Raw genomic sequence first — 27,233 nt, 5'->3', positions numbered from 1 at the left:
GGCATCTCTCTGAAGCTCTGGGCTGTTTTTATGAGGACGTTTGAACCTTCATGACACCAAATAAAGACGGATCAATCCAGATAACCTGATCATGTGTTATGCTTGTATTACAGCCGGTCAGCGTGCAGCCGGTCAGCGTGCAGCCGGTCAGCGCGCAGCCGGTCACCGCGCAGCCGGTCAGCGCGCAGCCGGTCAGCGCGCAGCCGGTCACCGCGCAGCCGGTCAGCGCGCAGCCGGTCAGCGCGCAGCCGGTCAGCGCGCAGCCGGTCACCGCGCAGCCGGTCAGCGCGCAGCCGGTCAGCGCGCAGCCGGTCAGCGCGCAGCCGGTCAGCGTGCAGCCGGTCAGCGCGCAGCCGGTCAGCGTGCAGCAGCCGGTCAGCGTGCAGCAGCTGCAGCGATCTGAGAGTCTGAGTGAGAGAAGTTTCCGTGAGAAACAGAGCGAGGCTAAGTGTTTCTTGTTTCTTACAGTACATTCCTGTGAATCCTTAATTTTTAGGCCTTCATACTTAAGGAAACTTTTAAAGAACTTAAGGGTTTTTATGCTGCAGCCTTTAAAGTAAATATGGTGTATTGTGGTGTTGTGCAGATTACTAAGTGTTTCTTGTGTCTTACAGTACATTCCTATGAATCCTCTTGCAGTCGGGGGGGGGGGGGGGGTGGTGGGGGGTGGCGGTTACAGTTGCCATGGGGGAGTTTAAGGGGAAAAGCTCGCAGCGCCGTCCAAGTCTGTATTTCTGTCTCTTAAACGTCTTTGTGTCCTCAACATGTAAATAGAGTCTGCAGTGAACGTCAGGAACAACGCCCCACACACACACACACACACACACACACACACACACACACACACACACACACACACACACACACACACACACACACACACACACACACACACACACAGAGAGAGTCATATCCTGTGTCTGTGTGTGTCACATGTGAGTAAGTGTGTGTGTTTGTGTGTGTCAGTATGCGGCGTGTCGAGGCCTGCAGCAGAGAGGAGATATAAAGCCTCTCCGGAGTTTCTCTCTCCATATTTACAGGATTCACACACACTCTCACACACACTCTCACACACACTCTCACACACACCATGAGGACCAGCTGGATCTCAGTGTGTGGACTACTGGCTGCAGTGTGTGCCGTGCAGGCCACACACACATTTTACTGTGAGTACCTGAAGCTGTTTACCTGTAGCTTTCATGTTGAGGTGAGACTGGCTGTTTGTCTCAGGTCTCAGAGGAAAGAACAACCTTTCAAATCTAAATGTAATGGTTTATTTGACTCACTTGTTTCTGTAGATTTAACCTTAATTAATCGGATGTATTTTTAATGAACCTGGACGTGTATTTGAAGCTCTACATTTGTACAATTCTCTTTATAATTGTATGTATTTGTTATAATGGCTGGTTACTGTAAGTCTGTTACAGCTGATCACGATCTCTGCTTTGTTCCCATGTCTACCACATCATTATATAAATTAATATAATAATAAAAAAACTCAAACTCAACTCAAATAGTATTTATAAAAGATATATATAATGAGAGAAATTACTTTAATTATCTTTTTAACCTGAACGTTTATCTGATGATTGAAGCACCATCATTCTGTTATATCTAATGATCACTATCTCATTGTAATATAACTAATAATATATATTTATATGATTAGATGTATTTGTATTACCCAAATGGTATTTTATAATAAATGCATAAGGACAGAAATTACGCTTATTATATATTGTAATTAACCTGGACATGTATTTGATAATTGATGAGTGTTAGTGTGTTATAAAGAATGGTCACTATCTAAGGTTTTTTTAAAACAGCTATCAAATCAATCTGGTTTTAATTGAAAGAAAAACCACAAAACTTGCACTGCTCTCTATATAATAACTCTGAAATACAGCGAGTAACAAAGCTGAACAATAATTGTAGAAATAAACAAGATATTATGTACAGATTTATATTTTTGATACTGTTTATCAAACAATAAATGTGAAGATTCACATTGTACACATGGAGGATCCTGCGGTGTGTTGGGTGTGTCTGCCCTCCGGACAAGAGTTTAGACTCAGACTCGTGTCAGGATCTGTCATACCTGCACTCAGGTAAACATTAGGTGAGTCAGGAAGCATCAGACACCGGGATAAACAGACGCACCTTAAACGCACCATCAGTGTGTAGTGTCTCTACTTTAAAGAGTCCTCTCCTGCTGATGTTCAGGTGTATATCAGTATGTAGTGTCTCTACTTTAAAGAGTCCTCTCCTGCTGATGTTCAGGTGTATATCAGTATGTAGTGTCTCTACTTTAAAGAGTCCTCTCCTGCTGATGTTCAGGTGTATATCAGTATGTAGTGTCTCTACTTTAAAGAGTCCTCTCCTGCTGATGTTCAGGTGTATATCAGTATGTAGTGTCTCTACTTTAAAGAGTCCTCTCCTGCTGATGTTCAGGTGTATATCAGTATGTAGTGTCTCTACTCTTTAAAGAGGCTCCTCCTGCATGCTGATGTTCAGGGTGGTATATTCAGGTATGTTAGTGGGTCTCTACTTACTTTAAAGAGTCCTCTCCTGCTGATGGTTCAGGGTGTAATTCAGTATGTAGTGTCTCTACTTTAAAGAGTCCCCTCCTCCTGCTGATGTGTCAGGTTGTACATCAGTATGTAGTGTCTCTACTTTAAAGAGAGTCCTCTCCTGCTGATGGTTCCGGTGTACATCAGTTATGTAGGTGCTCTCTACTTTAAAGAGTCCTCTCCTGCTGATGTTCAGAGGTGTATATCATATGTAGTGTCTCTACTTTAAAGAGTCCTCTCCTGCTGATGTTCAGGTGTATAATCAGTATGTAGCCTCTCTACTTTAAAGAGTCCTCTCCTGCTGATGTTCAGGTGTATATCATGTATGTAGTTTCTCTACTTTAAAGAGTCCTCTCCTGCTGATGTTCAGGTGTATATCAGTATGTAGTGTCTCTACTTTAAAGAGTCCTCTCCTGCTGATGTTCAGGTGTATATCAGTATGTAGTGTCTCTACTTTAAAGAGTCCTCTCCTGCTGATGTTCAGGTGTATATCAGTATGTAGTGTCTCTACTTTAAAGAGTCCTCTCCTGCTGATGTTCAGGTGTATATCAGTATGTAGTGTCTCTACTTTAAAGAGTCCTCTCCTGCTGATGTTCAGGTGTATATCAGTATGTAGTGTCTCTACTTTAAAGAGTCCTCTCCTGCTGATGTTCAGGTGTATATCAGTATGTAGTGTCTCTACTTTAAAGAGTCCTCTCCTGCTGATGTTCAGGTGTATATCAGTATGTAGTGTCTCTACTTTAAAGAGTCCTCTCCTGCTGATGTTCAGGTGTATATCAGTATGTAGTGTCTCTACTTTAAAGAGTCCTCTCCTGCTGATGTTCAGGTGTATATCAGTATGTAGTGTCTCTACTTTAAAGAGTCCTCTCCTGCTGATGTTCAGGTGTATATCAGTATGTAGTGTCTCTACTTTAAAGAGTCCTCTCCTGCTGATGTTCAGGTGTATATCAGTATGTAGTGTCTCTACTTTAAAGAGTCCTCTCCTGCTGATGTTCAGGTGTATATCAGTATGTAGTGTCTCTACTTTAAAGAGTCCTCTCCTGCTGATGTTCAGGTGTATATCAGTATGTAGTGTCTCTACTTTAAAGAGTCCTCTCCTGCTGATGTTCAGGTGTATATCAGTATGTAGTGTCTCTACTTTAAAGAGTCCTCTCCTGCTGATGTTCAGGTGTATATCAGTATGTAGTGTCTCTACTTTAAAGAGTCCTCTCCTGCTGATGTTCAGGTGTATATCAGTATGTAGTGTCTCTACTTTAAAGAGTCCTCTCCTGCTGATGTTCAGGTGTATATCAGTATGTAGTGTCTCTACTTTAAAGAGTCCTCTCCTGCTGATGTTCAGGTGTATATCAGTATGTAGTGTCTCTACTTTAAAGAGTCCTCTCCTGCTGATGTTCAGGTGTATATCAGTATGTAGTGTCTCTACTTTAAAGAGTCCTCTCCTGCTGATGTTCAGGTGTATATCAGTATGTAGTGTCTCTACTTTAAAGAGTCCTCTCCTGCTGATGTTCAGGTGTATATCAGTATGTAGTGTCTCTACTTTAAAGAGTCCTCTCCTGCTGATGTTCAGGTGTATATCAGTATGTAGTGTCTCTACTTTAAAGAGTCCTCTCCTGCTGATGTTCAGGTGTATATCAGTATGTAGTGTCTCTACTTTAAAGAGTCCTCTCCTGCTGATGTTCAGGTGTATATCAGTATGTAGTGTCTCTACTTTAAAGAGTCCTCTCCTGCTGATGTTCAGGTGTATATCAGTATGTAGTGTCTCTACTTTAAAGAGTCCTCTCCTGCTGATGTTCAGGTGTATATCAGTATGTAGTGTCTCTACTTTAAAGAGTCCTCTCCTGCTGATGTTCAGGTGTATATCAGTATGTAGTGTCTCTACTTTAAAGAGTCCTCTCCTGCTGATGTTCAGGTGTATATCAGTATGTAGTGTCTCTACTTTAAAGAGTCCTCTCCTGCTGATGTTCAGGTGTATATCAGTATGTAGTGTCTCTACATGTCTCCATGCTCTAATGTTCAAAAAGCTCTTTATTGTTCGCATACTGCCTGTGCTGCAGCACCTCTTTTCACCCTCTGTCTGAAACCAGAGCCCAGTCTGCTCTGATTGGCTAGCTGGCCGGCTCTGTTGTGATTGGTCAACCACTTAGAGATGTCCTGTCCCCTCATGTAGAATGTGCGCTAGCCAATAGGAGCGCGTATGTTTCTAGTAAATCTCTGATAGGACACATTTCTGATCCTAAATATCTTGGGTTTTCTTCTTTTCTGATCATTCAGTAAACAACACCTATTTTCTCTTTTATTTATGTGCATGCATTTGATATAGAGGTATTCCAAAAGGAAGGTTTCAGATACTTTCATATTGTCATACCCCTCCCAGCCCTGGAGGAATCCCAAACTAAATATGAAGTCCATTTGTCTTTCATAACACGTCATCGTCCAGACGGTGGAAAGACTTGGTGCAGCGGCGTGTTCAGACTGGATCCCCTGCTCCCTCTGGGTGTGACTCTCAGGATGTGATTTATCTGAACTAACCTCAGGTCACCTGCCTCCACCTTCAGTAACGCTCTGTAATTACACCGTCTCTAAATGTATCATACACACACTGCTCAGGGAAGCTGTTGTTGGTGTTGAATGCAGAGGATGAGCAACGCAGGAGGACATTTAGCTTTAAGCATGAGTTAGCACAGAGGTGTCAAACTCAATTTTCACCGCGGGCCACATCAGCATTATGGTTGCACTCAAAGGGCTGTTTGTAACTTTAAGACTATATAACTTTACACATATAATAATATGTATAACATTTTTTATTATATTACATTATTGCCTCTGCATTGGATTATTATTTGATAGGGTAATAACTTCAGAATGAACTACGTCTGAAAGCAGAAGTCTAGGGCAAATGATTGCAAGTCTCTTCAGTGCACATGTCACAAAACGAGATGCATTGTGGGACATGTAGTTTATGGGTTAACGTGCTTCTGTAAAGTGGGGGACACTAAAAAGTGACGCACACAGCTGGGAGACCAGGGGACACTAAAGAGTGTAAATGACTAGGTTAGCTACGTTAGCTAGCTAGCTTACAGCAGATCTGCAGTAACATCAGAAGGAGTCATGTGATCACATTGTTCAAATAAGACCATAAAACATTTCCAACAACAGAGACAGTTGTTCAGCTTTACAACTTTCAAAACATCACTATGAGAACTTTGCAGCTTCCTCCTCCTCAGTAACCGGAGTGAAAAGCATGCAGTGAGAAACTCATATTTTCTGAACCAGGGGTGTTTCTCAATCGCGAGTATGCTTGCTTGGTAGCGAGTCAAGAATACTTCCTGACATTCGGAAAACAAAGAGTGGAACAGGCTAGCAAGTGTGCAGGTGTGCGTCATATGAGAGGCCCCGCCTTACATCTTCCGCCACAGATTTGGGGAAATTGGTCCGTGCGCAAAGCATTGTGGGGATTTTAAGACCGCGAAGTCTACTCATGTGCAGCCTCGATATTTCTCCAAACGGAGTATGCCGGGCTCGGTAGATTTCCAAGTATGCTGGAGATTGGAACAGTACTTAGGCGGCACTCGATGACGTAGTATGCTTGAAATAGTGGCTCTGAAGCAGCTTTACTCGCGATTGAGAAACACCCCGTCTCTTCATTAATAATTTCTTCTTCTCCTCTTTCTTTAGCGACGGTGCGCTGCGACTGTAATGGCCGCTCCAGGTACTGCCTGCGAGACGCCGGGGGGCTGCACTGCGTCGACTGCCAGGGACATTTTGAGGGTCGCCACTGCGAGCGCTGCAAGGACGGCTTCCACCAGCAGGGGGCGCTGCCGAGCTGCACGCCCTGCCGCTGCAACCCCACAGGTGAGAGACTCTGAGAGGACTGTAGGTCTTACATTTTATTATATATTAACTAGGGGTGGGAATCACCAGGCTCCCCACGATACGATACTATCGCGATACATAAGCCACGATACGATAGTATTGCGATTCTACGATATGCTAAGTATTGCGATACGATATATTGCGATATATATATTTAAATCTTTGTTTTGACTAACTTCCTGTTCGCTGGTTAAACCTCAACTTCCCCCTTTAGTTGCAACACCAAATTATTAGCTTTTAGGGTGAAGTTCCACAATGAAAAAACCCTGTATTCTTTCCTCTCACAGTTGCTGATTAACAACATTATATTTCATTAAGGGGTAGTGGTGGTCTAATGGATAGTGAGGTGGGCTGAAGATTGTGAGTTCAAATCCCGCCTGGAACACCACCACTAGTGTGCCCTTGAGTAAGGCACTTAGCCCTCAGTTACTCCAGGGAGAATGTCCCTGTAATTGGTCATTGTAAGTTGCTTTGGATAAAAGCGTCAGCTAAATGAAATGTAATGTAATTAAAATAATTTTCATTTTCACTGCATTAATCCTATCAATATGGCAATCAACACCGGCTCACCTGTGTCTCTGCCTCCAGGTGCTGTCAGTACCACGTGTGACAGCAGGGGGCGCTGCAGCTGCAAAGACGGCGTCACAGGAGACAAATGTGACCGCTGCCCAGACGGACCAATCGGAGCCACCGGCTGCAAGCAGAGGTGAAGAAACTCACACTGATAACTCTTTAAATAATGCACTTTAATTACCAAAATTGTTCTCAACATCTCAAAATTCTGAAAATCTAAAAAACCCTGACTTTTTTCAGAAAATTTTGACTTTTTCTCAAAATCCTGACTTTTTCTCAAAATGCTGACTTTATCTCAAAATTCTTAAAATTCTGACTTTTTCTCAAAATCCTGACTTTTTTTCCCAAAATCCTGACTTTTTCTCAAAATTCTGACTTTTTCTCAAAATGCTGACTTTCTCTGAAAATTCTGACATTTTTCTGGAATATTCAAGATTCAAGTCTCTATCATCATGTGCTCAGCAGCATCAGTGTGGATATGGAGATGAAAAACTGAAGTCCTCCTCCAACAGAGCAACATGAATATATATAGGACATGAAACAGATGAAACAGATGAAACAGATAAAACAGAGCAAGAGAATGTTTTGAGACGTGCAGGGTTAATACAAGTGCAAGAAGAGTTTACAAGTAAATGGAATATATATTAGATGAATAATTAGCAAACAGATGAATGTTCTGGATGTTCTTCACAGAGTTCAGGTGGTCAACAGTCTTATTGTCTGTGGGATGAAACTGTCTGGAGGTTTGAGTCCTGATTTCCTGTTTGTGTTTCGTCGTCACCGTCTGGTCTCACTTCCTGTTCGCTCGTTGTGTTTTCTTTCAGCCGTCAGCCCAGACAGGATTCTGGGAATTGTTTCTGTTACGGTCACAGTAGCCGCTGCTCTGCAAAGTCCGGATACTCCGTCCACAACATCACCTCCACCTTCGCCAGCGGTAACCTTTCACCCCTCCCCTTTCACAATAAAAGAACACCTTTTTTCAATTTAAAACGGTGTAAAATGGGTTTCTGGGGCCAATTTCAAAATAAAAGACCCCAACATTTTCATAAATTAACAGTGTATTTATGGTTTCCCCTGACAAATTTAGCAGTTAAAAGGGGATACTGGTTTCAATTTCAAAATAAAAGACCCCAGTGACAATTTCATAAATTAACAATAAAATCTCTCAATTTCAAGTCCACAATCTCATAAATGATCAAAGGATTCTAGTATCATTTTCAAAATAAAAGACTGCCCTGACAATTTGAAGTCAACAATTTCATAAATTAACAAAGGATTCTGGTTTCAATTTCAAAATAAAAGACCCCAAAATGTTCATAAATTAACAGTGGATTTCTGGGTTAAATTTCAAAGTAAAAGACCGCCTAACACTTTCAGTAGTTAACAATGGATTCTGGGTTAAATTTCAAAATAAAAGACCCCCTAACACTTTCAATAGTTAAGAGTGGATACTGGGGCCAATTTCAAAATAAAAGACCCCAAAATGTTCATAAATTAACAGTGGATTTCTGGGTTAAATTTCAAAATAAAAGCACCTGTGACGGACTGTGTTGTGTTCCAGGTCCGGACGGTTGGAGAGCAGCGACGGCTCGAGGCGACACGCCCCCCGACGTTCACTTCCGCTGGTCTCCTAAACACCAGGACCTGGAGGTGATCTCCAAGAACAGCCTGCCGGTCTACCTGTACGCTCCAGGTGAGAAACACCTCCTCCTCATCCTCCTCCTATCTCATCTTCCTCTCCTGTTCACTTCCTCCATCTTCATCTTATCTCCTCTTCCAATCTCTCTTATTGTTTCCTTTCCTTCTCTCCTTTCGTCTGATCTCTGAAGCTCTTTGCACATACGATAGGAAAGGAGTGTATGGGATAAGATAAGTACGTCACTCCTTCCTTTCCTTCTCTCCTTTCGTCTCCTCTCCGATGGTCTTTACCTATCCTTCTTTCCTTTCCATTCCTTTCTTTTCCTTCCCTTCCCTTTCCTCTCCTCCCCCCTTGTTCCCTCCCTCCCTGACCAGGTGTCTCTCTCCTCAGCTCGTTACCTGGGGAACCGGCTGCTGAGTTACGGTCAGAACTTCTCCTTCTCGTTGCGTCTGGACCGAGGCGTCCGTCACCCGTCCGTCAGCGATGTGATTCTGGAGGGAAACGGCCTCAAAGTGACGGCTTCTCTGGGAGAGCTGAGGTCCATCGTGCCCTGCGGACAGAAGGTCCACTACAGCTTCAGGTAGAACCACGAGGAACCTGCAGAGGAACCTGCAGAGGAACCTGCAGAGGAACATGTAGTAGAGGAACCTGTAAAGGAACCTGCAGAGGAACCTGCAGAGGAACCTGCAGTAGAGGAACCTGTAAAGGAACCTGCTGTGTAAGGAAGGTTGATCAAACTGGCAGGTTCCTCTACTTGCCAAAGAAACTGTTTTTTAGATCGGAGTGTGTTAACTGTTGTTCAGGAGAGGCACTAACCACCAATATGTGATGACTTTATCTAAAAACCTATATGAAAGAGTGTACAGTGATGTGTCCAGCTGTATGAGAGCAGCCTCTCTGCTTAAAAAAACACGTCATTGATGTTTTTATATTGAGTCTGATGAGCTGATGAACCCAGGTCCACATGGTCTAACCACAGGGGGTCAATAACAACTCATATTGAAATGATGAGAGCAGTGAATCTGGCAATACAAACCTTTGCAGCTGTCTTGTTGGATGCTAACATGATGTTCCCGTGTACAGACTGGACGAGCAGCCCAGCAGCCGCTGGAGGCCTCAGATCTCCTCCGCTCAGTTCCACTCGCTCCTCCAGAACCTCACCGCCATCAAGATCAGGGTCACGTTCGGAGAGAATGGTGAGCTTCCTGTTTCATACTTCCTCTTCAGTTATGTCCTCTATTCCTGGAGACTTGGTTCCTTTCTTTTGATTCAAACTCTTTCATTTCATAACTCTTTTTATAAATCATATTTCATCGACAAATGATAATGCAGAACCCAGAGCCATCTTTATATTTAGAAGCCTACAAAGCTTTGTCGAGATAAACAGTAACCTTTAACCTTTAGCTCAAGTTCTAACTTCTCTATGAGGAAAAACTTTCATAGAGAAGAGAATAGGAGGGATGAACCCCTCTGTAATGTCTCACATGCAGAGCACTCAGTGACATGTGTTCTCTGCTTTGAACCCACCCTAGAACCAGGGGTCTAGAACCAGGAGTCTAGAACCAGGAGTCTAGAACCAGGAGTCTAGAACCAGGGGTCTAGAACCAGGAATCTAGAACCAGGAGTCTAGAACCAGGAGTCTAGAACCAGGAGTCTAGAACCAGGAGTCTAGAACCAGGAGTCTAGAACCAGGGGTCTAGTACCAGGGGCAGTGGGCAGCTATTGCACAGCGCCCAGGGAGCAATGGGAGTGGGGGGGGGGTGTCTGGTGCCTTGCTCAAGGGCACCACGGCAGGGCCCAGGAGGTGAACTGGGACCTCTCCAAGTAGCAGTCCACACTCCATATTTAGGTCTGGTCGGGGACTTGAACCGGCTCCCAGTCCAAGCCCCTACTGACTCCCTGCTGCCGTTCATCTTTAATGTTGCAGACCATCTGTCTCTAAACGAAAGAATAAAACCGTTATCGCCTGCAGGGGAAATACAGAACGAGCTCAAATCAGATGCAAGCTGAAAATAAAAAGCAACGAAGTGTTGGCGTGTTTTTAACCTCAGGAGTCACACCGAGCTCTCCATGAGTGTTTTCATTAAGTGTTTTCATTAAGTGTTTTCATTAAGTGTTTTCATTAAGTGTTTTCATTAAGTGTTTTCCAGCTGGATATCTGTGTGAAGTTGATCTGGGTTTCTAAACTGTTTCCAGGGCGCGGCTACCTGAACAACGTGCGCCTGGTATCAGCTCATCGGGGTGCTGGTCCCCCTGCTGGCTGGGTCCAGACCTGCAGCTGCCCGACCGGGTACGACGGGGACTTCTGCGATGGATGCTCGGCGGGGTTCAGACGCAGCGCCCCCGCAGACGGAGCCTTCAGCCCCTGTGAGCCCTGCAGCTGCCGGGGGGGGAGCTGCGACCCGCTGACCGGGGACTGCTACTCCGGGGACCAGTCGTCCGGAGACTGCTCCGCCGGGTCCTACCGAGACCCGTGGCCCCCAAGAGCCTGCCTGAAGTGCCCCTGTCCGGAGGGAAGGTCCTGCTCGCTGGCTGCTGGGTCTCTGGATCCCCGCTGTGACCGCTGCCCTGCAGGAACCACAGGTACGAGTTCTAGGGGAACCCTATAGTCCCTTAACCCTCCGGTATCATTCAAATCTACTAATTAGTCATTCGGGACAAAAATACCCACTGCCAAAAACTTTGATAAAAACATTATATTAAAATATTTCTTTCACCACTTTTTTGGGTTCAATCTTTCAATCAACTTCAGCCCTAATAAAAAATACCAAATATTCAATTATGTTCAGGATTTTAACCCTTTAACTGCCAGTTTGAAAACATGATGTCGAGTTTTTTAAGAAGATAATTATAGATTATTTTAACAGTAGCAAAAGTATTATTATTATTATCATAACCCTGTCTCTGCTCCCTCAGGTGATGACTGTAACGTCTGTCAGGAGGGGTTTTACGGCGGCGCTGCTCGGGGTGACGGCGTGTCGACGCAGACCTGCAGACCCTGCCAGTGTAACGGACACATCGACGTCAGTGTGGTGGGGAGCTGCCATCGAGGCAGCGGAGAGTGTCTGAAGTGTGTGAACAACACCAATGGTCCCAGCTGCGAGTCCTGTCTGCGAGGGTTCTACCACAGCCGGGCCGCCGACGCCTGCAAGGGTGAGGACAGGACCCCCGATGATTCTGTACAAAGTCTTTGATTAGTTTGGTGTTTCTCTAAAGCAGCGGTTACCAACCTTTTTCAACTCAGGGCCCACTTTGGAATCTAAAAAATGTTCGTGGCCCACATTCAACCATAAACAATACGGAGGCTAAATAAAGTTCTGATTGGTCAATTCAGAACATGTGACACGTTGTTAATCCAGTTGTACAGACCACTGTATTTGGCGGCCCACTTGCAATGCGCCCACAGGTTGGGAACCGCTGCTCTAAAGCTACACCTAGGGGTACTTTGGAGAACTGCAGAGGTAGTGGAGATTCTTTTCTACATTTAAAAGAAGATCAGTCAGCGTGAGATAAATACACTGTGATGAGTTCAAATAAAAAAGGTGCTCATTCGATAAACATCTTATCTTCAATATTTTCATATATTTTCAATACATGTGTGTTACTGCATTAGATGGTCCAGTGTGAGCGGGAAGCCAGTTTGGAAGTTTAATGACAGAGGAAAATCAAGTTCATTGTTTTGTTGTTACAAAAAGTAATGTTTCGCACTAAAAACAGCTGTTATTAAAGTGTTCCTCTCTGGTTCTGTTCAGCGTGTGACTGCAGTGTTCCTCTCTGGTTCTGTTCAGCGTGTGACTGCAGGGTTCCTCTCTGGTTCTGTTCAGCCTGTGACTGCAGTGTTCCTCTCTGGTTCTGTTCAGCGTGTGACTGCAGTGTTCCTCTCTGGTTCTGTTCAGCGTGTGACTGCAGTGTTCCTCTCTGGTTCTGTTCAGCGTGTGACTGCAGTGTTCCTCTCTGGTTCTGTTCAGCGTGTGACTGCAGTGTTCCTCTCTGGTTCTGTTCAGCGTGTGACTGCAGTGTTCCTCTCTGGTTCTGTTCAGCGTGTGACTGCAGTGTTCCTCTCTGGTTCTGTTCAGCCTGTGACTGCAGTGTTCCTCTCTGGTTCTGTTCAGCGTGTGACTGCAGTGTTCCTCTCTGGTTCTGTTCAGCGTGTGACTGCAGTGTTCCTCTCTGGTTCTGTTCAGCGTGTGACTGCAGGGTTCCTCTCTGGTTCTGTTCAGCGTGTGACTGCAGTGTTCCTCTCTGGTTCTGTTCAGCGTGTGACTGCAGTGTTCCTCTCTGGTTCTGTTCAGCGTGTGACTGCAGTGTTCCTCTCTGGTTCTGTTCAGCCTGTGACTGCAGTGTTCCTCTCTGGTTCTGTTCAGCGTGTGACTGCAGTGTTCCTCTCTGGTTCTGTTCAGCGTGTGACTGCAGTGTTCCTCTCTGGTTCTGTTCAGCCTGTGACTGCAGTGTTCCTCTCTGGTTCTGTTCAGCGTGTGACTGCAGTGTTCCTCTCTGGTTCTGTTCAGCCTGTGACTGCAGTGTTAAAGGGTTCCTCTCTGGTTCTGTTCAGCGTGTGACTGCAGTGTTAAAGGGTTCCTCTCTGGTTCTGTTCAGCATGTGACTGCAGTGTTAATGTATTCCTCTCTGGTTCTGTTCAGCGTGTGACTGCAGTGTTCCTCTCTGGTTCTGTTCAGCGTGTGACTGCAGTGTTCCTCTCTGGTTCTGTTCAGCCTGTGACTGCAGTGTTCCTCTCTGGTTCTGTTCAGCGTGTGACTGCAGTGTTCCTCTCTGGTTCTGTTCAGCCTGTGACTGCAGTGTTAAAGGGTTCCTCTCTGGTTCTGTTCAGCGTGTGACTGCAGTGTTAAAGGGTTCCTCTCTGGTTCTGTTCAGCCTGTGACTGCAGTGTTAAAGGGTTCCTCTCTGGTTCTGTTCAGCGTGTGACTGCAGTGTTAAAGGGTTCCTCTCTGGTTCTGTTCAGCATGTGACTGCAGTGTTAATGTATTCCTCTCTGGTTCTGTTCAGCGTGTGACTGCAGTGTTAAAGGGTTCCTCTCTGGTTCTGTTCAGCCTGTGACTGCAGTGTTAATATGATCCTCTCTGGTTCTGTTCAGCGTGTGACTGCAGTGTTAAAGGGTTCCTCTCTGGTTCTGTTCAGCATGTGACTGCAGTGTTAATGTGTTCCTCTCTGGTTCTGTTCAGCGTGTGACTGCAGTGTTAAAGGGTTCCTCTCTGGTTCTGTTCAGCGTGTGACTGCAGTGTTAAAGGGTTCCTCTCTGGTTCTGTTCAGCATGTGACTGCAGTGTTAAAGGGTTCCTCTCTGGTTCTGTTCAGCGTGTGACTGCAGTGTTAAAGGGTTCCTCTCTGGTTCTGTTCAGTGTGTGACTGCAGTGTTAAAGGGTTCCTCTCTGGTTCTGTTCAGCGTGTGACTGCAGTGTTAAAGGGTTCCTCTCTGGTTCTGTTCAGCGTGTGACTGCAGTGTTAAAGGGTTCCTCTCTGGTTCTGTTCAACGTGTGACTGCAGTGTTCCTCTCTGGTTCTGTTCAACGTGTGACTGCAGTGTTCCTCTCTGGTTCTGTTCAGCGTGTGACTGCAGTGTTCCTCTCTGGTTCTGTTCAGCGTGTGACTGCAGTGTTCCTCTCTGGTTCTGTTCAGCGTGTGACTGCAGTGTTCCTCTCTGGTTCTGTTCAGCGTGTGACTGCAGTGTTCCTCTCTGGTTCTGTTCAGCGTGTGACTGCAGTGTTAATGTGTTCCTCTCTGGTTCTGTTCAGCCTGTGACTGCAGTGTTAAAGTGTTCCTCTCTGGTTCTGTTCAGTGTGTGACTGCAGTGTTCCTCTCTGGTTCTGTTCAGCGTGTGACTGCAGTGTTCCTCTCTGGTTCTGTTCAGCGTGTGACTGCAGTGTTCCTCTCTGGTTCTGTTCAGCGTGTGACTGCAGTGTTCCTCTCTGGTTCTGTTCAGCGTGTGACTGCAGTGTTCCTCTCTGGTTCTGTTCAGCGTGTGACTGCAGTGTTAATGTGTTCCTCTCTGGTTCTGTTCAGCCTGTGACTGCAGTGTTAAAGTGTTCCTCTCTGGTTCTGTTCAGCCTGTGACTGCAGTGTTAATGTGTTCCTCTCTGGTTCTGTTCAGCCTGTGACTGCAGTGTTAATATGTTCCTCTCTGGTTCTGTTCAGCGTGTGACTGCAGTGTTCTGGGCTCTGAGTCCGGACAGTGTGATGATTCGGGTCGCTGCCGGTGCCGGCCAGGCTTCGAGGGTCTGAAGTGCCAGAGGTCCAACTGCCCCGCCTGTTTCACCCCCATCAAGAGAAAGGTACCAAACATCTGCTTCATTCAGTTCAGTGTATTCCTTCAACAGAGAGAGTGCATTAATAACATTTACAACATGTATGAGTTATAAAGACTGTAGAGATTAATGTCTGCATTCACGGGGCAGGACATCATGTTTGAAAACACGTAAAAGTATACCTTACCATACCTTACCATACCTTACCATACCTTACCTTACCTTACCATACCTTACCATACCTTACCATACCTTACCATACCTTACTACCTTACCTTACCTTACCATACCATATACCTTACCATACCTTACCATACCTTACCTTACCTTACCTTACCTTACCATACCTTACCATACCTTACCTTACCATACCTTACCATACCTTACCATACCTTACCTTACTTCACCTTACCATACCTTACCATACCTTACCATACCTTACCTTACCTTACCTTACTTTACCTTACCATACCTTACCATACCTTACCTTACCATACCTTACCATACCTTACCATACCTTACCATACCTTACCATACCTTACCTTACCTTACCTTACTTTACCTTACCATACCTTACCTTACCATACCTTACCATACCTTACCATACCTTACCTTACCATACCATACCTTACCTTACCTTACCATACCTTACCTTACCTTACCTTACCTTACCTTACTTTACCTTACCATACCTTACCATACCTTACCATACCTTACCATACCTTACCTTACCCTACTACCTTACCATACCTTACTACCTTACCATACCTTACCATACCTTACCATACCTTACCTTACCTTACCTTACTTTACCTTACCATACCTTACCTTACCATACCTTACCATACCTTACCATACCTTACCTTACCATACCTTACCTTACCTTACCTTACCTTACCTTACCTTACTTTACCTTACTTTACCTTACCATACCTTACCATACCTTACCATACCTTACCTTACCTTACCATACCATACCTTACCATACCTTACCATACCTTACCTTACCTTACCTTACTTTACCTTACCTTACCTTACCTTACTTTACCATACCTTACCTTACCTTACCTTACCTTACCTTACCTTACCTTACCTTACTTTACCTTACCATACCTTACCATACCTTACCATACCTTACCTTACCTTACCATACCATACCTTACCATACCTTACCATACCTTACCTTACCTTACCTTACCTTACCTTACCATACCTTACCATACCTTACCTTACTACCTTACCTTACCTACCTTACCTTACTACCTTACCTTACTACCTTACCTTACCTTACCTTACCTTACCTTACTACCTTACCTTCCAGATGCAGGCCTACGCTGCCAAGCTGGCCGAGCTGGAGCGTCTGTTCTCAGAGATGGACGCAGGTTTGAAACCCGCCAACAAGGCAGAGATGGAGGCGGCTCTGAACGCTGTGGAGGAGCTGGTGGACGACCTGCAGTACGAGACCGAGGGGCTCACAGGTGAGACAGCTCTTCACCATCACCAAACATCGGTGAACAAAATCATTCTGTTCGTATCGCTCAAAAAGACCGTGGGCCCTTTAACGCATTAACGCTCTTCTCTGGGAATATATCTCTGTACATTACAAACTCTCCCTCACACTGTGAACCTTTGCACATACCTCTTATTATTTGCACATTATCAAATGTTTTAATTATGTTTTATACGTATTTTAAATGTTCATGATTTGCTCCTTGTGTTTATGTGAACCATATTTCTTTTAATAATATTTCCTTTATTTTTAATAATTGTTCCCTTTTTCAATTTAAATTCTCCTACTGTGACATGTGTGCCCCAAGACATAATAACACGTGTCAGATACACAAATACATTTGACATAATTAACACTTCTAAAAAAGGTCATTTGTGGTGATTGAAATTTGGTTTTGACATGATTGGATAATTAGTTCTCGACCCATCCATTCAGTCATCCAACATCCTGGCTTACCTGAGGCTCTTTGTCGTACTGGGCTCTCTGGGGACTAATACAGACCTACAGGACGTCTTCTTTTACGTTAGTTGTTCTCATTTGTAATATAAAACCCAACAAAATGTCTTCCTGCGTCCAACAGTGGCGGAGAAGAAGCTGCAGGCGCGTCTGGCGTCCATCAGCAGGAGTCAGCTGGACGAGGAGCAGGAGATCCAAAACGTGGTCGACGCAGCGGACGACATCAAACAACAAGAGCGGACGTACAGCGCCAAGGTGAAGGAGGTCCAGGCTCTGATGGAGGACATGAAGAGAAAACTGGACAAAGCCAAGGCCGACCTCAGATCAGCCGTAAGACCTGAGACATTATAACACAAATATAGAGATCGTAAATCTACACAATGTTAGCTGAAGTGTGTGCATCGTGTACGGTGATAAGCTGGAGCAGCTCGCACACCAAGCAATGGCCTTTTAGGAAACTGGTTTAAATCAGAACTCAATTATGATTGATGATGATGATGATGATGATGATGATGATGATGATGATGATGATGATGATGATGATGATGATGATGATGATGATGATGATCATGTCTCTTCTTCCTGTCAGGACATCCCTCAGGGAGACGCTCCTCTGGGGACGACCCTCCTCTCCTCTCTGGTGCCCACGGCCCTCAGTCTGGCTGATAAGTAAGACCTCACATTTACTGTACAAGACGTAGAACAAAGATACAACAACTACACACACAATGACTACAAAGACACAAAATGACTACAAAGAGACACACAATGACTACAAAGAGACACACAATGACTACAAAGAGACACACAATGACTACAAAGAGACACACAATGACTACAAAGAGACACACAATGACTACAAAGAGACACAAAATGTCTACAAAGAGACACACAATGACTACAAAGAGACACACAATGACTACAAAGAGACACACAATGACTACAAAGAGACACAAAATGTCTACAAAGAGACACACAATGACTACAAAGAGACACACAATGACTACAAAGAGACACAAACTACTTTCCACCCATGATTTATTGGAGTTGTCATTGATATATTGTTGAGGAGCTTGTGTTGTACACCGTGTTAGATGTGTGTGTCTCACTTCCTGTGTGTTGTCCTTTAGACACCAGACGACGGCTGACTCTGTGGAGCGGACCGCCAGCGAAGCTCTGACAGACTCCAAGAAGAGTCTGGCTCTGGTCCGGGACCTCATGACCAGAGAGAACAAAGTCCAAGAGCTGATCGGAGACATGAAGGCCATGTGAGTCCTCCAGTTAACCCTTCCCTGGTAACATGAGGGTAGAGGGAGGGTTGTGAGTCCTCCAGTCAACCCTTCCCTGGTAACATGAGGGTAGAGGGAGGGTTGTGAGTCCTCCAGTCAACCCTTCCCTGGTAACATGAGGGTAGAGGGAGGGTTGTGAGTCCTCCAGTCAACCCTTCCCTGGTAACAGGAGGGTAGAGGGAAGGTTGTGAGTCCTCCAGTTAACCCTTCCCTGGTAACATGAGGGTAGAGGGAGGGTTGTGAGTCCTCCAGTTAACCCTTCCCTGGTAACATGAGGGTAGAGGGAGGGTTGTGAGTCCTCCAGTCAACCCTTCCCTGGTAACATGAGGGTAGAGGGAAGGTTGTGAGTCCTCCAGTTAACCCTTCCCTGGTAACATGAGGGTAGAGGGAGGGTTGTGAGTCCTCCAGTTAACCCTTCCCTGGTAACATGAGGGTAGAGGGAGGGTTGTGAGTCCTCCAGTTAACCCTTCCCTGGTAACATGAGGGTAGAGGGAGGGTTGTGAGTCCTCCAGTTAACCCTTCCCTGGTAACATGAGGGTAGAGGGAGGGTTGTGAGTCCTCCAGTTAACCCTTCCCTGGTAACATGAGGGTAGAGGGAGGGTTGTGAGTCCTCCAGTTAACCCTTCCCTGGTAACAGGAGGGTAGAGGGAGGGTTGTGAGTCCTCCAGTTAACCCTTCCCTGGTAACATGAGGGTAGAGGGAGGGTTGTGAGTCCTCCAGTTAACCCTTCTCTGGTAACAGGAGGGTAGAGGGAGGGTTGTGAGTCCTCCAGTTAACCCTTCCCTGGTAACAGGAGGGTGGAGGGAGGGTTGTGAGTCCTCCAGTTAACCCTTCCCTGGTAACATGAGGGTAGAGGGAGGGTTGTGAGTCCTCCAGTTAACCCTTCCCTGGTAACAGGAGGGTGGAGGGAGGGTTGTGAGTCCTCCAGTTAACCCTTCCCTGGTAACAGGAGGGTAGAGGGAAGGTTGTGAGTCCTCCAGTTAACCCTTCCCTGGTAACATGAGGGTAGAGGGAGGGTTGTGAGTCCTCCAGTTAACCCTTCCCTGGTAACAGGAGGGTAGAGGGAGGGTTGTGAGTCCTCCAGTTAACCCTTCCCTGGTAACAGGAGGGTGGAGGGAGGGTTGTGAGTCCTCCAGTTAACCCTTCCCTGGAACCGGTCTGGTTGCTCTTTGTTTTAATTCACTTTGGGATTTTAGATGAGTTTTGCGTTCATTTTGCAGTTTGTTTAATTCTGACTGTAGCCACGAAGCATTGCTAATATTTAATGAATTCATGCTGCGTTCCAGACAACTCAAAAATATCTGATCCCCTAATAGAAAAAGTACAAAGAAAAGCCACTAAATAACCCCAACTTCAGATACATCACCAAACACTGGGAGGGCACAATATTGATCCAAAACCATCAACTCAAAGGCAACTCTAAGTATTAAGTATGTTTGAATTATATATATTTTTATATATATACATTTTGACCTGGAAAATAATGATCAGACGGCATCATGGAGGATTATGCAAAGAAGTAGGCGCTAGGGCTCATGGGTAATGTAGTATTTACAGTCGAGGTATTCTATAAACCTGATTGAGGGCAGGAGAGGTGGCTTCAATAGTTCAATAACCTCTCTTAGTCGACCTGTGTTGATGACGCATGGTGTGTTCAGTCTTGGATGTACATTTCTCAAAGATATTGAAATATTGAGTCATATGTACAAATGTGTCTGTGGATTTGTTTATATAAATGTATAAACATATTTTTATATATATTTGTTTTTATATTCGGGATTGTGGGAAACTCTCTCTATTTGGATCTCTCTGTCTGTACACACAAACTGGAAGATTGACTATGAAGTTGACTTTGACATTGACTGACTTTAGGCACGATAAGACCTCGGCCCAGGTGAAGAGTTTGGAGAACCAGGGGGTCCGTCTGAGCGACCAGGCCAAAGACGAGAGCAAAACGTCCGACGGCATGTTGAAGGACATCGCCAACATGGAGCGAAGCATCCCAGCAGACCTGAAGGTGACTGTCAACAATCCAGATGTGCAGTCCACCTTGAGAGAGAAGTCTTGACCTCAAGCACTCACCGTTATGTCTTCTGTCTTCCCATCATGCTCAGGGGCAGGTGGACGCCATGGTGTCCCGTTTGGACGATGTGAAGGTGGAGGTGGACGCACATATCTCAGATTTGGATGCGCTGCAGGACACCGTTCAGCGAGACAAGACCGCCACCGAGGACCTGCTGGCCCAGGGCAAGGACGCCACGAAGGTACTGATAGGGGTCCCCACGATACGATACTATCGCGATACTTAAGCCACGATGCGATAGTATTGCGATTAGTGATGGCAATTACGGAGCTTTGAAGGGAGCTGGATCTTATGGCTCCGTTCCTTTCCGACAGCCGTTCAAAAGAGCAGTTTTCTTTTCAAGGGGGTTAACGGGTTTATCTGCGAAATAATCACCAGGATAAAGATTGACTGTATCGCCAGAAATCTACTTAACGTACGTAAAATGTATAACTTGCTACATCTCTCAGCCAAACTACTACTCAAGCAGCATGCGTTACGCCATCATCTTGAGTTTTAATTGTACTACACATCTTTGGCTAACTGCATTCAGGAAAGCAAGTTCCCGTAAAGGCGAGTGGATTTATGGCCGGCAGCGAACCTACGATAAAAAGAACGGCTCTTTGGTACGACTCGGTTCCCTTCGTTCGTACCAAAGAGCTGTTCAAAAGAATCGGATCGTTCGCGAACGTAACATCACTAATTGCAATTCTACGATTTGCAAAGTATTGAGGTACGATATATTGCGATATATATACAAGAAGAAGCTCAGAACCATCGAGTGGATTGAAAAATAAATTGTTACCAAAAACGTGAACTTGGATTTGCAATATGAATAGTTAATATAATAAAATATCGATACCTGGCGTCTGTGTATCGATACAATATTGGCTCTCAAAGTATCGCGATACTATGCTGTATCGATTATTTCCCCCGACCCCTAGTACTGACGGATCATCAGTCCCACGTTTGAATTCATTTGTAATCACCTCAAACACTGCTTGTAACCCGCGAATACGAGGCAACCTCAACACATGTCCATCATCAGGTTTTGATGTGCATTCTCTACTCGTCCATAAAAAAAGAGATTTTCCGCATTGACCCGAATACAAGACTACGCTGATTATAACACGACCCCTCTTTCTCAAGACTCATTTTTGGAAAAATACCTTTTTGAAGACCAAATCTTGTTTTTATAAAGAATATCATTTTATCTGAAAATAATGATAACACACATCACTCATTGTGTTCAAAGTGTGCGGACCGCGGAGAGCTTTTCTCTGACTGTTGACATTTTTAAGGCGGTCTTTTTGGGCTCTCCATCTTCTAACGTTACTCTCAGTAACTCCATATTTCTTTGCTGTTCGACAGATGTTTGATAACTTCGTTGATCTCCATTATCTTAAAATTGGCATCGTAACGTCTCCTCTCTTGTTCATTAACTCGCCTACTTTTGATCCACTTTGTTGGAGCTGTTCTCTGTGTCTCTCCGTCTCTCTCTCTCCTGTTGAACTGTTGCTTTAAGACTTTTCTCTTGGGGAACACTAGTTTGGCGCCATCTGATGTTGTGACTGTGTAATTACATCAAAAAGTCTAGACCCCGAATATAAGACGACCCCTTCAGATCTTTTTTCTAGGACAAAAACGTATATTCGGGTCAATACGTTATATAGGAGTTGATGTGTGTGTTTTATTGATCAGTAAGGTGCTGGGTTGATGCAGGCTGAGATGTATTCATTCCTCTGGATGATAGGATATGTGTCTGAATCAGTCTGTACGTCCTGCAGGAGTTCAACAAGCTGGTGGACAGAGTGGATGTCGCCAAGGTGCAGACGGAGGACGCTCTGAAACGCATCAACAGCAACACCAACGAGCTGGAGGACGCCCTGAATGCGCTGAGAGGTGAGACCCGTTCACTCCTGGTACTTTACCAGAGATGGCAAAAGTACTCACATCCTTTGCTCAAGTAGAAGTACAGATCAGGGCCGCCCCTCCTGCAGACTGCGTGGGGCCTCATCTTGCGGAGGGAGCCTCATCTTATGAGCAAATGCGGCGCAATTATGCGCTCCGCAGTTACCCCGCTGCAAGGCTCCGGCGACTAACAGTTCACGAGCGTGCTCCACTAGAAGGAGGACATTCAGGTGATAAGGGGGGCGGGGGGGGTTACCTTGGTTGGTGATTGGCTAATGGTTACACAAGACAAAAAATCGTTATGACATCATAAAGTGTCCAAAATCTGATCAGCTCATTTTCAGACAGGTTTTTATAGAAATGGATCAAAAAGAGAGAGAATCTTTGTTCCTGAAACTTTCAGAGTCTCTGAGGGGACACATGTTGATGTGGAAGAGACATGAAGAAGAGGGGACACATGTTGATGTGGAAGAGACATGAAGAAGAGGGGACACATGTTGATGAAGAAGAGACATGAAGAAGAGGGGACACATGTTGATGTAGAAGAGACATGAAGAAGAGGGGACACATGTTGATGTAGAAGAGACATGAAGAAGAGGGGACACATGTTGATGTAGAAGAGACATGAAGAAGAGGGGACACATGTTGATGAAGAAGAGACATGAAGAAGAGGGGACACATGTTGATGTAGAAGAGACATGAAGAAGAGGGGACACATGTTGATGAAGAAGAGACATGAAGAAGAGGGGACACATGTTGATGTAGAAGAGACATGAAGAAGAGGGGACACATGTTGATGTGGAAGAGACATGAAGAAGAGGGGACACATGTTGATGTAGAAGAGACATGAAGAAGAGGGGACACATGTTGATGTAGAAGAGACATGAAGAAGAGGGGACACATGTTGATGTAGAAGAGACATGAAGAAGAGGGGACACATGTTGATGTAGAAGAGACATGAAGAAGAGGGGACACATGTTGATGTAGAAGAGACATGAAGAAGAGGGGACACATGTTGATGTAGAAGAGACATGAAGAAGAGGGGACACATGTTGATGTGGAAGAGACATGAAGAAGAGGGGACACATGTTGATGTAGAAGAGACATGAAGAAGAGGGGACACATGTTGATGTAGAAGAGACATGAAGAAGAGGGGACACATGTTGATGTGGAAGAGACATGAAGAAGAGGGGACACATGTTGATGTAGAAGAGACATGAAGAAGAGGGGACACATGTTGATGTGGAAGAGACATGAAGAAGAGGGGACACATGTTGATGAAGAAGAGACATGAAGAAGAGGGGACACATGTTGATGTAGAAGAGACATGAGGAAGAGGGGACACATGTTGATGTAGAAGAGACATGAAGAAGAGGGGACACATGTTGATGTAGAAAAGACATGAAGAAGAGGGGACACATGTTGATGTAGAAGAGACATGAAGAAGAGGGGACACATGTTGATGTAGAAGAGACATGAGGAAGAGGGGACACATGTTGATGTAGAAGAGACATGAAGAAGAGGGGACACATGTTGATGAAGAAGAGACATGAAGAAGAGGGGACACATGTTGATGAAGAAGAGACATGAAGAAGAGGGGACACATGTTGATGTAGAAGAGACATGAAGAAGAGGGGACACATGTTGATGTAGAAGAGACATGAAGAAGAGGGGACACATGTTGATGTAGAAGAGACATGAGGAAGAGGGGACACATGTTGATGAAGAAGAGACATGAAGAAGAGGGGACACATGTTGATGTAGAAGAGACATGAAGAAGAGGGGACACATGTTGATGTAGAAGAGACATGAAGAAGAGGGGACACATGTTGATGTAGAAGAGACATGAGGAAGAGGGGACACATGTTGATGAAGAAGAGACATGAAGAAGAGGGGACACATGTTGATGTAGAAGAGACATGAAGAAGAGGGGACACATGTTGATGTAGAAGAGACATGAAGAAGAGGGGACACATGTTGATGTAGAAGAGACATGAAGAAGAGGGGACACATGTTGATGAAGAAGAGACATGAAGAAGAGGGGACACATGTTGATGTAGAAGAGACATGAAGAAGAGGGGACACATGTTGATGTAGAAGAGACATGAAGAAGAGGGGACACATGTTGATGTAGAAGAGACGTGAAGAAGAGGGGACACATGTTGATGTAGAAGAGACATGAAGAAGAGGGGACACATGTTGATGAAGAAGAGACATGAAGAAGAGGGGACACATGTTGATGTAGAAGAGACATGAAGAAGAGGGGACACATGTTGATGTGTAAAATATTTTGCCTAATAGGTGACCTTTAAAATACATCACTGATTGGTTCATCCATAAACTCGCACTGACTCCTGCTCGTCTTCCTCCTCAGGCTTCGACCAGCAGATCGACGACAGCAAGTCTCTGGCCGACGACGCCATCAAACGTCTTCCTGGCATCAACGCCACCATCCAGCAGGCGGTCAGCAACAACGATGAGACCAGCGGCATCCTGGGAGACGTGTCTGCAGAGTACGACAGCTCCGTGAAGACCATCAACCTGCTGGGGAACCTGGTCACCGGGCTGGAGGTGAGATATTATCTATCACTTGTATATAGACTCTCATGGCACTACTTCTATTCTATTTGATTGTGTTTACTTGCACTATTTGAACTCAGTGTTGACCGTCTGTCTTTATCCTCCAGAACACCTTTGGGTCCCTGCCGCCTCACACCGGTCTGCTGAACCAAGCCACCAAACTGAACAAAGACTCTAAGGATCTGAAGCAGCGAACCCTCGATGCAACAGATAACCTGACCTCAGAGCTGGAGGACGGCCGGACGCTGGAGGGCGAGGCCGAGCAGGTACACAGAGACACACTCAGATTTAAGATCAGATTAGAGAAGATAACATGTTCTAACTAATCCCATGAGACCCAATAGGTTATTCACAGACTGTGACCCCTGCTATTCGAAGTAAATACGATCAAACGTGCTCTTCATCATGTGTAAAATGTCAAATAGGTTATGGCAGTTACAGTCATCTCATTTGCCCTAAAGTTGTACATTTTTGGGACTCAGTGCAAAGTGAGATCACAAAAGTGTTTGGCATAGAGTTACCTTTTAACCCTTATAACTTTGTCCTCGGATCAGATTTAAATTACGAACGTAGACATAGGAATATTATTGGTATTGCTCTGTATGCAGCACGACTCACAATCCTCCAGAAATTGTTGGATAAAGATCCGCCTAATCTTTTGTTAAGGTTTCAAAAACTGATGTGAATCCTGCCATTGGAGAGTTTTCACACTGCGAGGAACTCTGGAGGAGTTTGTTAGGGACTGGTGTCCACACCGTACATGAAGGAAGTAATATGGCACGTTTCCACTACACGGCCTCGCTCGGCCTTGCTCGGTATGGCTAGGCCTCGTTAGGACTGGCTCACTTTATGGCGCATTTCCATTACAGTTTAGGAACTGGGGCAGTATCTATAGTAACGCAGTGTAGGAGGAGCCGTGACGTGATCTTCAATGAGAACCCCAGAAAAACCAACACAGCCGTTAGCTGTTAGCACTCAGAGCTCACAGCTCCTCATATATGTTCAGAAACTAGACAAAAGTTAAACAAGTACAAACCACAGACTGCCTGTGTCATGGAGAATACAGTCGCTGCTTTATTTATGTCTGTATAGGCCGTTGTTGTGAGTGTGGACGGTCGGAGCATATACTGCGTTAGCTTAGCCAATCTCCATTTAGAAAACAAGCATTTTAAAAGGTGTTTCTCCTGCCGTCTGTCTGCAGACTTGTCAAAGCATTAATTCATGGTTGTTACTAACCGGTATCAGTATGTTGTTACTTCATCATTTTGAAACCTGTATTACAATTAAATCACGGTCAAATATGTCCATCTTGTTGTAGTTGTAGCCACCTTGCCAGCGATGCTCTCTCTAGTTTAGCATACTCAGCCCGACTCAGCCTCGTTGTCTCTGGCCCTAGACCCACGATTTTATGAGGCCAGAAAAACTGTGAATTAGGACCCGCCGGCCGGTACTAGGCCAAGTGGAAACGCAACCAAAGACGGGCCGCTGACGTCACAGCCCTCTTAAACCGGGCTGCGCGCTGTAGTGGAAACGCGCCATTATACTGTGGGCGTAAATATAACACGATAAGTGTGAGTGAGTGCTAGGTTGCTACTGTTGCTGTGTGTCTGTCGTTGTCAGTGTTTGTTGTTATTGTTTTGTGTTGTCCCTAATGTTTTTGGTATTGTAAAAAAAATGTACAAACTCATGTTAGTAATGTGATCTCAAGTGGGCTGGAATAATAGAATCATAGCAAACTAAACTACAAATAACAACAACTCCTTGCCTTTGTTTCAGTGCAAACATCTTTTTACACAACATTATGAACAACCTGACATCTTTAAGAACAATAATAAGTGTAATGTCAACACTTTTCTGCCTCAGTTTATCATTTAAACATATGAATAACAACAGATCAGTGTATCTACAAAACATTTAGTCAATGGTATCTGGAAATGAATTTGACTTTATGATCAAAACAACGATTGTTTTACATTCATTTCCACATCTGTGTAGTAATCACCAGCATACAAACTTAGACTGGAACTATGAAGGAGACGTACGAGGAATTTGACTTGGTGTCGTGGTGCAATAGAAAACTATTTTAAGAGCCCTATAATAACATTGAATAGAAAACAATATAGTAAAATAAAAAATAAAATAAAGCAGAATTTATATTGAAATAAAATGGAATAAAAAACCCAGTAAAATCAGATTGTAATGTGAACCCTTTGCCCTGAGCTGTTGGATAACGGTGGATCTCAATGTTTCTCTGCAGGCAGCTGATGGGGCGACTGCAGCTCTGAACAACGCCAGAAACACCAGAGACGACGTGGGGAAAACTCTGAGAGACATCAACGCCCTGCTGGCCAAGATGGGTACGTTCAGCTGGTTAATCACATGACCACGCCATTTGAGCTATTGTCTGCATATGCTAAATAACACAACTTATGCTAACTGTGTAAATGTCCCAACATGCGGGTTAGCATCCAGCAGTTTCTATGTTCTGGAGACCCTACTCTACATGTCTATC

At 44.8% G+C, this 27,233-nt stretch overlaps 1 protein-coding gene across 1 annotated transcript in view; it reads left to right on the top strand.

Annotated features, from left to right (window-relative positions):
* Nucleotides 1–957: 957 nt before the first annotated feature.
* The window catches only part of lamc2 (laminin, gamma 2), a 27,782-nt gene continuing 1,506 nt past the window's right edge, over nucleotides 958–27,233 (top strand). Inside the window, exons 1-20 of the mRNA XM_034148025.1 lie at nucleotides 958–1,166; nucleotides 6,246–6,422; nucleotides 7,032–7,149; nucleotides 7,841–7,950; nucleotides 8,578–8,709; nucleotides 9,046–9,235; nucleotides 9,739–9,851; nucleotides 10,852–11,238; nucleotides 11,572–11,808; nucleotides 14,804–14,940; nucleotides 16,235–16,391; nucleotides 17,004–17,209; nucleotides 17,469–17,548; nucleotides 18,010–18,147; nucleotides 20,041–20,185; nucleotides 20,283–20,432; nucleotides 22,018–22,132; nucleotides 24,516–24,712; nucleotides 24,829–24,987; nucleotides 26,979–27,078. Coding sequence (XP_034003916.1) covers nucleotides 1,091–1,166; nucleotides 6,246–6,422; nucleotides 7,032–7,149; nucleotides 7,841–7,950; nucleotides 8,578–8,709; nucleotides 9,046–9,235; nucleotides 9,739–9,851; nucleotides 10,852–11,238; nucleotides 11,572–11,808; nucleotides 14,804–14,940; nucleotides 16,235–16,391; nucleotides 17,004–17,209; nucleotides 17,469–17,548; nucleotides 18,010–18,147; nucleotides 20,041–20,185; nucleotides 20,283–20,432; nucleotides 22,018–22,132; nucleotides 24,516–24,712; nucleotides 24,829–24,987; nucleotides 26,979–27,078 — 3,124 coding nt within the window. The 5' untranslated portion in view covers nucleotides 958–1,090. The remainder of the gene's footprint in view (nucleotides 1,167–6,245; nucleotides 6,423–7,031; nucleotides 7,150–7,840; nucleotides 7,951–8,577; nucleotides 8,710–9,045; nucleotides 9,236–9,738; nucleotides 9,852–10,851; nucleotides 11,239–11,571; nucleotides 11,809–14,803; nucleotides 14,941–16,234; nucleotides 16,392–17,003; nucleotides 17,210–17,468; nucleotides 17,549–18,009; nucleotides 18,148–20,040; nucleotides 20,186–20,282; nucleotides 20,433–22,017; nucleotides 22,133–24,515; nucleotides 24,713–24,828; nucleotides 24,988–26,978; nucleotides 27,079–27,233) is intronic.

The sequence above is a fragment of the Trematomus bernacchii genome, unplaced genomic scaffold (genome assembly GCF_902827165.1).
Source record: "Trematomus bernacchii unplaced genomic scaffold, fTreBer1.1, whole genome shotgun sequence".
Lineage (NCBI taxonomy): Eukaryota > Metazoa > Chordata > Actinopteri > Perciformes > Nototheniidae > Trematomus > Trematomus bernacchii.
The sequence above is the reverse complement of the archived record's forward strand: the minus strand, read 5'-3'. Positions and strand labels throughout refer to the sequence as shown.